General features: G+C 28.9%; 2 protein-coding genes across 2 annotated transcripts; both read right to left on the bottom strand.

The window, feature by feature from the left end:
• Positions 1 to 10,442: 10,442 nt before the first annotated feature.
• Positions 10,443 to 11,573, bottom strand: LOC107760886 (uncharacterized). The gene is made up of 4 exons (XM_016578994.2): positions 11,454 to 11,573; positions 11,244 to 11,360; positions 11,070 to 11,153; positions 10,443 to 10,955 (listed from the first exon to the last, which is right to left on the bottom strand). Exons 1-4 carry the CDS (start codon positions 11,571 to 11,573, stop codon positions 10,443 to 10,445), a joined length of 834 nt encoding a protein of 277 aa, XP_016434480.2.
• Positions 11,574 to 11,765: 192 nt separating this feature from the next.
• LOC142172068 (uncharacterized) lies at positions 11,766 to 12,314 on the bottom strand. Its single transcript, XM_075235832.1, has one exon. It carries the CDS (start codon positions 12,312 to 12,314, stop codon positions 11,766 to 11,768), a length of 549 nt encoding a protein of 182 aa, XP_075091933.1.
• Between the last annotated feature and the right edge of the window lie 715 nt (positions 12,315 to 13,029).

Here is a 13,029-nt window from a genome sequence, read left to right as displayed (position 1 = left end):
ATTGGACAATTCATAAATAATTATTAATATTAGCCAAATATTACTAATATTAACCAATTAGCTATTTGTAGCGAAAAATATTAATTTTTGTCTTTCTTTGGAGTGGGTGTTATTATAATAGATTTGGTACATCTTAAGGAGCTTGAATCTCATTTTTGGGATGATTTGGTGAAGTTTTGAGGTGGTTTGAATTGAAAATTCGAAGTAAAAACTGAACATGAAAAAGAAATGATATGTGTATCACACTGTGTATCATTTGTATAACACATATGTATCATATTTGTGTTAATAGTGTATCACATGTATATCCACCCTATTGTCAGGGCCATCATCAAGAATCGGAATATTATAGCGCAACTCCAAAAATATAAAAATATTTACGCTAATAGTTAATTTAGCATGTGTAATCAAATTAGTTACTTATAGATTGCCCTTATAAGTCACTATTGTTGCTACAATATTTAAGTATTTCAGTTTGAAACAAACATGAATCAGTGCACATGAGTCAAATTTGGAATTCATTCTCTATTTTTTTCTTCTTTAACAAATCGAGTAAGAAAAGAATAATGTATGGTACAACATCATACAAATTAAAAATAAATTTCATACAAATTTAATACAAATTTGATATAACTACAACAACATACATACTAAAAAAAATCATACAACTAATTATACAACATACAACTTATTTATATTTCATCTACAACTTTCATACATCATTCTTACATAATTAAGTGCAACTACAACATCATACAACTTAGATACAATTTTCATACAAATTTTATACAATATGTCTTTTGTATGTATTTTGTATATGATTTGTATATATTTTGTATGTGGTGTGTTCTTCTTCCTCTCCGAAATTCCAATAAAAACTTTCTCTCTTAATACATCTTTGATACATATCAACAAGTTTATGTAAAAAGATACTAGTATTTATAACTTAAATAAAAATTTCATACAATGACTCATACAGTATACAACTAATTTTCAACTTTCATAAATCATTCAAAAACGTACAACTACAAATAAAATACAACCAAATATAGTTTTCATACAAATTTCGCACACCTATTATACAACTTTAATATAATTTTATATATCTGTTGTATGTCATGTCTTCTTCTTCTTCTTTAAAAATCCAGCCAAAATTAAATCTAAACTTCACCAAATACCTTCAAAATCGGGATATAAACTCCATAGAATATTTCCAATCATTTGCAATAACACCTAATCCAAACAAATCATATTTTTTGAAAATTTGAATTCGTATACAAAGCTTCAAAGCTTTTTAATGGATGTCAATGGTGGAGAGTCAGACACCTTCAAAATTTATTGATTGACAATTTCAATTCGTACAATCGAGCCAAATATAATTAATATTTATCTGATGCTAGCCCGCCGTCGGAATGCCAACAAGAAAAGAGGAAGCCCAGAAAACCTCCAAACTCCTGCCATGGGAAAATTAATCCCTTTTTCGCCATTGTTAGAGAAACTTATGAGCTATGGAAGAAAGAAAACTTGTACAATCAGTGTAGAAAAAGGGTTGATTTAAAAGAGAGAAAAAGAAAAATCCTTTAGAAAGAACTGTGATTGGGGTTTGTCTGGCTAAGAAAATTATTGTGAGGGTTTAAATGGATTTACTAAATTAAAAGGCTACAATCAAGGGATACTCATTTAAAACTAATTTGTACATACTTGGTAAAATTGTATATGATCATGTAATTAAGTTAAAACTTGATTAGAGAGGGTAATTAAGTTTCATATGTAGTGTAGATAGGTAAAAAAACCTTTTTAAATTTTATGTAATTTAATATTAAATGGTAATTTTGAAATAAACTTTAGTGATTTATGCGGCATTTTGCCTTTATTTATTTACATTTTTTCGTTGCATCTTAAGTCAATAATTCAATCGATCACATTTCTTTCCTCTCGAGTCTTGACTCTTTGCTTCCTCTTATTATAATAGTTTGGTCTCTACATTGATATAGAAGAAAGTAGGGAAACTACCAGCTATGTCCATTTATAAGTAACTCATTAAAAAATTGGCCAATTCATAAATAATTATTAATATTAGCCAAATATTACTAATATTAACCAATTAGCTATTTGTAGCGAAAAATATTAATTTTTGTCTTTCTTTGGAGTGGGTGTTATTATAATAGATTTGGTACATCTTAAGGAGCTTGAATCTCATTTTTGGGATGATTTGGTGAAGTTTTGAGGTGGTTTGAATTGAAAATTCGAAGTAAAAACTGAACATGAAAAAGAAATGATATGTGTATCACACTGTGTATCATTTGTATAACACATATGTATCATATTTGTGTCAATAGTGTATCACATGTATATCCACGCTATTGTCAGGGCCATCATCAAGAATCGGAATATTATAGCGCAACTCCGAAAATATAAAAATATTTACGCTAATAGTTAATTTAGCATGTGTAATCAAATTAGTTACTTATAGATTGCCCTTATAAGTCACTATTGTTGCTACAATATTTAAGTATTTCAGTTTGAAACAAACACGAATCAGTGCACATGAGTCAAATTTGGAATTCATTCTCTATTTTTTTTTCTTTAACAAATCGAGTAAGAAAAGAATAATGTATTGTACAACATCATACAAATTAAAAATAAATTTCATACAAATTTAATACAAATTTGATATAACTACAACAACATACATACTAAAAAAAATCATACAACTAATTATACAATATACAACTTATTTATATTTCATCTATAACTTTCATACATCATTCTTACCCAATTAAGTGCAACTACAACATCATACAACTTAGATACAATTTTCATATAAATTTTATACAATATGTCTTTTGTATGTATTTTGTATATGATCTGTATATATTTTGTATGTGGTGTGTTCTTCTTCCTCTCCGAAATTCCAATCAAAACTTTCTCTCTTAATACATCTTTGATACATATCAACAAGTTTATGTAAAAAGATACTAGTATTTATAACTTAAATAAAAATTTTATACAATGACTCATACAGTATACAACTAATTTTCAACTTTCATATATCATTCAAAAACGTACAACTACAAATAAAATACAACCAAATATAGTTTTCATACAAATTTCGCACACCTATTATACAACTTTAATATAATTTTATATATCTGTTGTATGTCATGTCTTCTTCTTCTTCTTTGAAAATCCAGTCAAAATCAAATCTAAACTTTACCAAATACCTTCAAAATCGAGATATAAACTCCATAGAATATTTTCAATCATTTGCAATAACACCTAATCCAAACAAATCATATTTTTTGAAAATTTGAATTCGTATACAAAGCTTCAAAGCTTTTTAATGGATCTCAATGGTGGAGAGTCAGACACCTTCAAAATTTATTGATTGACAATTTCAATTCGTACAATCGAGCCCAATATAATTAATATTTATCTGATGCTAGCCCGCCATCGGAATGCCAACAAGAAAAGAGGAAGCCCAGAAAAGCTCCAAACTCCTGCCATGGGAAAATTAATCCCTTTTTCGCCATTGTTAGAGAAACTTATGAGCTATGGAAGAAAGAAAACTTGTACAATCAGTGTAGAAAAAGGGTTGATTTAAAAGAGAGAAAAAGAAAAATCCTTTAGAAAGAACTGTGATTGGGGTATGTCTGGCTAAGAAAATTATTGTGAGGGTTTAAAGGGATTTACTAAATTAAAAGGCTACAATCAAGGGATACTCATTTAAAACTAATTTGTACATACTTGGTAAAATTGTATATGATCATGTAATTAAGTTAAAACTTGATTAGAGAGGGTAATTAAGTTTCATATGTAGTGTAGATAGGTAAAAAAACCTTTTTTAAATTTTATGTAATTTAATATTAAATGGTAATTTTGAAATAAACTTTAGTGATTTATGCGGCATTTTGCCTTTATTTATTTACATTTTTTCGTTGCATCTTAAGTCAATAATTCAATCGATCACATTTCTTTCCTCTCGAGTCTTGACTCTTTGCTTCCTCTTATTATAATAGTTTGGTCTCTACATTGATATAGAAGAAAGTAGGGAAACTACCAGCTATGTCCATTTATAAGTAACTCATTAAAAAATTGGCCAATTCATAAATAATTATTAATATTAGCCAAATATTACTAATATTAACCAATTAGCTATTTGTAGCGAAAAATATTAATTTTTGTCTTTCTTTGGAGTGGGTGTTATTATAATAGATTTGGTACATCTTAAGGAGCTTGAATCTCATTTTTGGGATGATTTGGTGAAGTTTTGAGGTGGTTTGAATTGAAAATTCGAAGTAAAAACTGAACATGAAAAAGAAATGATATGTGTATCACACTGTGTATCATTTGTATAACACATATGTATCATATTTGTGTCAATAGTGTATCACATGTATATCCACGCTATTGTCAGGGCCATCATCAAGAATCGGAATATTATAGCGCAACTCCAAAAATATAAAAATATTTACGCTAATAGTTAATTTAGCATGTGTAATCAAATTAGTTACTTATAGATTGCCCTTATAAGTCACTATTGTTGCTACAATATTTAAGTATTTCAGTTTGAAACAAACATGAATCAGTGCACATGAGTCAAATTTGGAATTCATTCTCTATTTTTTTCTTTAACAAATCGAGTAAGAAAAGAATAATGTATGGTACAACATCATACAAATTAAAAATAAATTTCATACAAATTTAATACAAATTTGATATAACTACAACAACATACATACTAAAAAAAATCATACAACTAATTATACAATATACAACTTATTTATATTTCATCTACAACTTTCATACATCATTCTTACCCAATTAAGTGCAACTACAACATCATACAACTTAGATATAATTTTCATACAAATTTTATACAATATGTCTTTTGTATGTATTTTGTATATGATTTGTATTTTTTTTGTATGTGGTGTGTTCTTCTTCCTCTCCGAAATTCCAATAAAAACTTTCTCTCTTAATACATCTTTGATACATATCAACAAGTTTATGTAAAAAGATACTAGTATTTATAACTTAAATAAAAATTTCATACAATGACTCATACAGTATACAACTAATTTTCAACTTTCATATATCATTCAAAAACGTACAACTACAAATAAAATACAATCAAATATAGTTTTCATACAAATTTCGCACACCTATTATACAACTTTAATATAATTTTATATATCTGTTGTATGTCATGTCTTCTTCTTCTTCTTTAAAAATCCAGCCAAAATTAAATCTAAACTTCACCAAATACCTTCAAAATCGGGATATAAACTCCATAGAATATTTTCAATCATTTGCAATAACACCTAATCCAAACAAATCATATTTTTTGAAAATTTGAATTCGTATACATAGCTTCAAAGCTTTTTAATGGATGTCAATGGTGGAGAGTCAGACACCTTCAAAATTTATTGATTGACAATTTCAATTCGTACAATCGAGCCAAATATAATTAATATTTATCTGATGCTAGCCCGCCGTCGGAATGCCAACAAGAAAAGAGGAAGCCCAGAAAAGCTCCAAACTCCTGCCATGGGAAAATTAATCCCTTTTTCGCCATTGTTAGAGAAACTTATGAGCTATGGAAGAAAGAAAACTTGTACAATCAGTGTAGAAAAAGGGTTGATTTAAAAGAGAGAAAAAGAAAAATCCTTTAGAAAGAACTGTGATTGGGGTTTGTCTGGGTAAGAAAATTATTGTGAGGGTTTAAAGGGATTTACTAAATTAAAAGGCTACAATCAAGGGATACTCATTTAAAACTAATTTGTACATACTTGGTAAAATTGTATATGACCATGTAATTAAGTTAAAACTTGATTAGAGAGGGTAATTTAGTTTCATATGTAGTGTAGATAGGTAAAAAAATCTTTTTTAAATTTTATGTAATTTAATATTAAATGGTAATTTTGAAATAAACTTTAGTGATTTATGCGGCATTTTGCCTTTATTTATTTACATTTTTTCGTTGCATCTTAAGTCAATAATTCAATCGATCACATTTCTTTCCTCTCGAGTCTTGACTCTTTGCTTCCTCTTATTATAATAGTTTGGTCTCTACATTGATATAGAAGAAAGTAGGGAAACTACCAGCTATGTCCATTTATAAGTAACTCATTAAAAAATTGGCCAATTCATAAATAATTATTAATATTAGCCAAATATTACTAATATTAACCAATTAGCTATTTGTAGCGAAAAATATTAATTTTTGTCTTTCTTTGGAGTGGGTGTTATTATAATAGATTTGGTACATCTTAAGGAGCTTGAATCTCATTTTTGGGATGATTTGGTGAAGTTTTGAGGTGGTTTGAATTGAAAATTCGAAGTAAAAACTGAACATGAAAAAGAAATGATATGTGTATCACACTGTGTATCATTTGTATAACACATATGTATCATATTTGTGTCAATAGTGTATCACATTGTATATCCACGCTATTGTCAGGGCCATCATCAAGAATCGGAATATTATAGCGCAACTCCAAAAATATAAAAATATTTACGCTAATAGTTAATTTAGCATGTGTAATCAAATTAGTTACTTATAGATTGCCCTTATAAGTCACTATTGTTGCTACAATATTTAAGTATTTCAGTTTGAAACAAACATGAATCAGTGCACATGAGTCAAATTTGGAATTCATTCTCTATTTTTTTCTTTAACAAATCGAGTAAGAAAAGAATAATGTATGGTACAACATCATACAAATTAAAAATAAATTTCATACAAATTTAATACAAATTTGATATAACTACAACAACATACATACTAAAAAAAATCATACAACTAATTATACAATATACAACTTATTTATATTTCATCTACAACTTTCATACATCATTCTTACCCAATTAAGTGCAACTACAACATCATACAACTTAGATACAATTTTTCATACAAATTTTATACAATATGTCTTTTGTATGTATTTTGTATATGATTTGTATATATTTTGTATGTGGTGTGTTCTTCTTCCTCTCCGAAATTCCAATAAAAACTTTCTCTCTTAATACATCTTTGATACATATCAACAAGTTTATGTAAAAAGATACTAGTATTTATAACTTAAATAAAAATTTCATACAATGCCTCATACAGTATACAACTAATTTTTAACTTTCATATATCATTCAAAAACGTACAACTACAAATAAAATACAACCAAATATAGTTTTCATACAAATTTCGCACACCTATTATACAACTTTAATATAATTTTATATATCTGTTGTATGTCATGTCTTCTTCTTCTTCTTTAAAAATCCAGCCAAAATTAAATCTAAACTTCACCAAATACCTTCAAAATCGGGATATAAACTCCATAGAATATTTCCAATCATTTGCAATAACACCTAATCCAAACAAATCATATTTTTTGAAAATTTGAATTCGTATACAAAGCTTCAAAGCTTTTTAATGGATATCAATGGTGGAGAGTCAGACACCTTCAAAATTTATTGATTGACAATTTCAATTCGTACAATCGAGCCAAATATAATTAATATTTATCTGATGCTAGCCCGCCGTCGGAATGCCAACAAAAAAAGAGGAAGCCCAGAAAAGCTCCAAACTCCTGCCATGGGAAAATTAATCCCTTTTTCGCCATTGTTAGAGAAACTTATGAGTTATGGAAGAAAGAAAACTTGTACAATCAGTGTAGAAAAAGGGTTGATTTAAAAGAGAGAAAAAGAAAAATCCTTTAGAAAGAACTGTGATTGGGGTTTGTCTGGGTAAGAAAATTATTGTGAGGGTTTAAAGGGATTTACTAAATTAAAAGACTACAATCAAGGGATACTCATTTAAAACTAATTTGTACATACTTGGTAAAATTGTATATGACCATGTAATTAAGTTAAAACTTGATTAGAGAGGGTAATTAAGTTTCATATGTAGTGTAGATAGGTAAAAAAACCTTTTTTAAATTTTATGTAATTTAATATTAAATGGTAATTTTGAAATAAACTTTAGTGATTTATGCGGCATTTTGCCTTTATTTATTTACATTTTTTCGTTGCATCTTAAGTCAATAATTCAATCGATCACATTACTTTCCTCTCGAGTCTTGACTCTTTGCTTCCTCTTATTATAATAGTTTGGTCTCTACATTGATATAGAAGAAAGTAGGGAAACTACCAGCTATGTCCATTTATAAGTAACTCATTAAAAAATTGGCCAATTCATAAATAATTATTAATATTAGCCAAATATTACTAATATTAACCAATTAGCTATTTGTACTGAAAAATATTAATTTTTGTCTTTCTTTGGAGTGGGTATTATTATAATAGATTTGGTACATCTTAAGGAGCTTTAATCTCATTTTTGGGATGATTTGGTGAAGTTTTGAGGTGGTTTGAATTGAAAATTCGAAGTAAAAACTGAACATGAAAAAGAAATGATATGTGTATCACACTGTGTATCATTTGTATATCACATATGTATCATATTTGTATTAATTGTGTATCACATGTATATCCACGCTATTGTCAGGGCCATCATCAAGAATCGGAATATTATAGCACAACTCCAAAAATAAAATAAAAATATTTACGCTAATAGTTTATTTAGCATGTGTAATCAAATTAGTTACTTATAGATTGCCCTTATAAGTCACTATTGTTGCTACAATATTTAAGTATTTCAGTTTGAAACAAACATGAATTAGTCCACATGAGTCAAATTTGAAATTCATTCTCTATTTTTCTTTCTTTAACAAATCGAGTAAGAAAAGAATAATGTATGGTACAACATCATATAAATTAAAAATAAATTTCATACAAATTTAATACAAATTTTATATACCTACAACAACATATATACTAAAAAAATCATACAACTAATTATATAATATACAACTTATTTATATTTCATCTACAACTTTCATACATCATTCTTACCCAAGTAAGTGCAACTACAACATAATACGACTAAAATACAATTTTCATACAAATTTTATATAATATGTCTTTTGTATGTATTTTGCATATGATTTGTATATATTTTGTATGTGGTGTGTTCTTCTTCCTCTCCGAAATTTCAATCAAAACTTTCTCTCTTAATACATCTTCTATACATACCAACAAGTTTATGTAAAAAGATACTAGTATTTATAACTTAAATAAAAATTTCATACAATGACTCATACAGTATACAACTAATTTTCAACTTTCATATATCATTCAAAAAAATACAACTAAAAATAAAATACAACCAAATATAGTTTTCATAAAAATTTCGTACACCTATTATACAACTTTGATATAGTTTTATATATCTGTTGTATGTCATGTCTTCTTCTTCTTCTTCTTCTTCTTTAAAAATTTAGCCAAAATCAAATCTATACTTCACCAAATACCTTCAAAATCGAGATATAAACTCCATAGAATATTCCCAATCATTTGCAATAACACCTAATTCAAACAAATTATATTTTTTAAAAATTTGAATTCGTATACAAATCTTCAAAGCTTTTTAATGGATGTCAATGGTGGAGAGTTAGACACCTTCACAATTTATTAATTGACAATTTTAATTCGTACAATCGAGCCAAATATAATTAATATTTATCTGATGCTAGCCCGATATCGGAACGCCATCAAGTAAAGGGGAAGCCTAGAAAAGCTCCAAACTCCAGCCATGGAAAAATTAATCCCTCTCTTCGCCATTGTTAGAGAAAATTATGAGCTATGGAAGAAAAAAAACTTGTACAATCAGTGTATCACATATGTATCATATTTGTATCAACTGTGTATCACATGTATATCCACGCTATTGTCAGGGCCATCATCAAGAATCAGAATATTGTAGCGCAACTCCAAAAATAAAAAAAATATTTACGCTAATAGTTAATTTAGCATGTGTAGTCAAATTAGTTACTTATAGATTGCCATTATTAGTCACTATTATTGCTACAATATTCAAGTATCTCAGTTTAAAACAAACATGAATCAGTGCACATGAGTCAAATTTGCAATTCATTCTCTATTTTTCTTTCTTTAACAAATCGAGTAAGAAAAGAATAATATATGGTACAACATCATACAAATTAAAAATAAATTTCGTACAAATTTAATACAATTCTGATATACCTACAACAACATACATACTAAAAAAAATCATACAACTAATTATACAATATACAACTTATTTATAACTCATCTACAACTTTCATACATCATTCTTACCCAATTAAGTACAACTACAATATCATACAACTTAGATATTGTCACGACCCAAAATCCAGAGGCGGACCCAGGATTTGAGCAGGATGGGGGCACCATTGTCTTAAACATGCCAATTACTAGTGATAAAGTTCGGCGCAACTCTATGAAAACATATATGATAACTTATCAGCAAAATACAAACTTTAATATTATCGAATATCATCAACGTGATTCTAATATAATAAAACTACATCATTCGTTCATATTTGAACTCGACGCACTTTCATATTTTGAAAACGGTCAATAATAGCATCATTATTTACATTTATAAATACTTTCTTCTCAAAGTAACAAACTAAACAATCATTTAAAAATGTATCACTAATACTACTACATAATTTATCTTTGATATACTTCATGGATGAAAATGCTCTTTCCATTGTTGCAGTCGCGACAGGTAAAATTAGAGTTAACTTTACAAGTAAATAAACAAGTGAATAACTCTCTGCAAGATTTGCCTCAACCAAGGCTTTTGCCAAATCACCAATTCCTTTCAAATCAGAAAACCTAAGGTCACCACGTCGCATGTGCAATATTAAAGTGTCAAGTTGGTGACTAATATCTCGAAGCTTCAATTCGCCAAACTCATCTAGATAATACTTAGCCAATGTCATTATTCTTTGCTTAGCAAATGAATTAACCGGATTCAAGCTAGCCATACGAAGAAGCAAGTTACCACTCACAATATCAAAATGACTGTTAAGCTCCTGAAGCTGCAAATCAATCATAGAATAAAAAAGATCAACACATAAGTGATGTGAATACGTAACAGTAGAAGGTTTACGCTTTGACTTTTCAGGAATATAAAATTATTCCATATTGGATACCACAATATCATGTTTAACACAAAATGAAGAGACTTCATCCATCAATGGCACCCATCCATCTTCTCTCATTACTTGCAACCTTTCCTTTGTGAGGTCAAGAAATACCATGACATTGACAATATCTTACTCTTTCTTCTGCAAAGTTTTACTCAACTCATTCGACATCATCAATACTTTCAACATCAAGTGAAGCAAGAAAACAAAGTCAAATGCATTGATTTTACTCAAAAACGCTTCTGCTTGTAATCTATCATCAGCCTCAGAACCTTCACATTCAACCACCTCAAGCACCTGAACAATAGATGAAAATAAAACAACAAAGTTATCCAACGTTCTACAATGTGATCCCCAACGAGTGTCACCTGGCCTTTGAAACCCTCACACTTGATTTAATCCTTTCCCACTTTGAAGTTCACCACTCTCTAGCAATTTCTCCAATAATTCTGCTTGATGATCGCGAAGTTGATCTCTACGCTTAAAAGATACTCCAATTACATTCAACATGTTAGCAATTATAGCAAAGAAAGTTTCCACCTCCTTATGTTTTTTAGCCACAACTACAAGTGTCAATTGCAATTGATGCGCAAAACAATGAATACAATATGGCGATGGAGTTTATTCTAAAATTAAAGCTTTAAGACCATTCACCTTTCCTTGTATGTTACTAGCTCCATCATATCCTTGTCCACGTATTTTTTATGGACTTAATGAGTGTTTCAATAGTAAAGAATATATTGCTTCCTTCAATGTCTTTGCAGATGTATCACCAACACGAATAAGACCAATAAATGGCTCGTTCACTTGGCCTTTTTTGTCAACATACCGTAAAGCAAGGGCCATTTGTTCATGGTGTGAAATATCCTTGAACTCATCAATTAATATCCCAAAATAATCCCCTCCCAAGTCATCAATTATAGCTTTTACAGTTTTTTGTGCACAAGCACTAACAATATCCTTTTGAATTTTTGGTGAAGTCATCATATCATTTTTTGGAGCATATTTGAATATAACTCTATCCACATCCGGAAGCCTCTTTTCTAGCCATTCCGATAGTCCTAGAAAAAGGCCTTTATTTTTGGAAGATTCACTTTCATCATGACCTCGAAAAGACAATCCAAATTCCAAGAGGAACCTTGCAATATCAATTGAGGTATTTAAACAAATTCGGTGATCACTTCTTTGTTTCTCGGATTGCTTGTTAAAAGTAACTTGAATTGACTGAGATAGATTAGACAAGTCTAGCATCTTATTGAAATACTTATGGTGGAGATTATTTACTTCACAACATGTAAAGCAAGTCTTTCCGAAGCTTTCTTCCAAGCCCTAAAGCCAGTTTTTGTGAAAGAGTCACTCGTGCTTCCATGGACATAATCATTCTTGAATAAATAGCAACATAAATATAATGCTACATCTTTCTTCACACTATACTCCAACCATCTAGAGTTTGAATCTTTAAACCAACCCGTACTAAATTGATGCATTTTCTTTCCGAATAAAGTTTTAGGGAATTTGTAATCAACCGGTTGGCAAGGCCCTTATTTAATGTAGTATTTTCTCACTTCATCTCGTATTCTAAGGCTATATTTATCAATAGGTATTCTCTCTCCGGGGTCGGAATTTAGTGATTCCACATCAAATTCATCGACTAGACGGGAGGAATTCTCTCTAAAACTAAAACTTGGTTGAGAAGAATTAAACCTCGTAAAAAATACGTCAATCTCAAGTTACAAGAACAAGAACTTCCTACAAAACAATGATTCAATTTAATTTAAGAGTCCATCAAGAATAAAAGCAAACTTTCAATAGGGGAATCACACCCCTTCTATCAAGAACAAAACTAAGAGAATATAACAGGGGAATCACTCAATCACACCCCTTCTATCAAGAAAAAAGGAAACACAACATTTAAAATAGAGAAATTACACCCTTTAAAATAGGAACACTTACCAATTTGTGAAAT

Source organism: Nicotiana tabacum, chromosome 17, assembly GCF_000715075.1.
Source record: "Nicotiana tabacum cultivar K326 chromosome 17, ASM71507v2, whole genome shotgun sequence".
NCBI classification, from domain to species: domain Eukaryota; kingdom Viridiplantae; phylum Streptophyta; class Magnoliopsida; order Solanales; family Solanaceae; genus Nicotiana; species Nicotiana tabacum.
The sequence above is the reverse complement of the archived record's forward strand: the minus strand, read 5'-3'. Positions and strand labels throughout refer to the sequence as shown.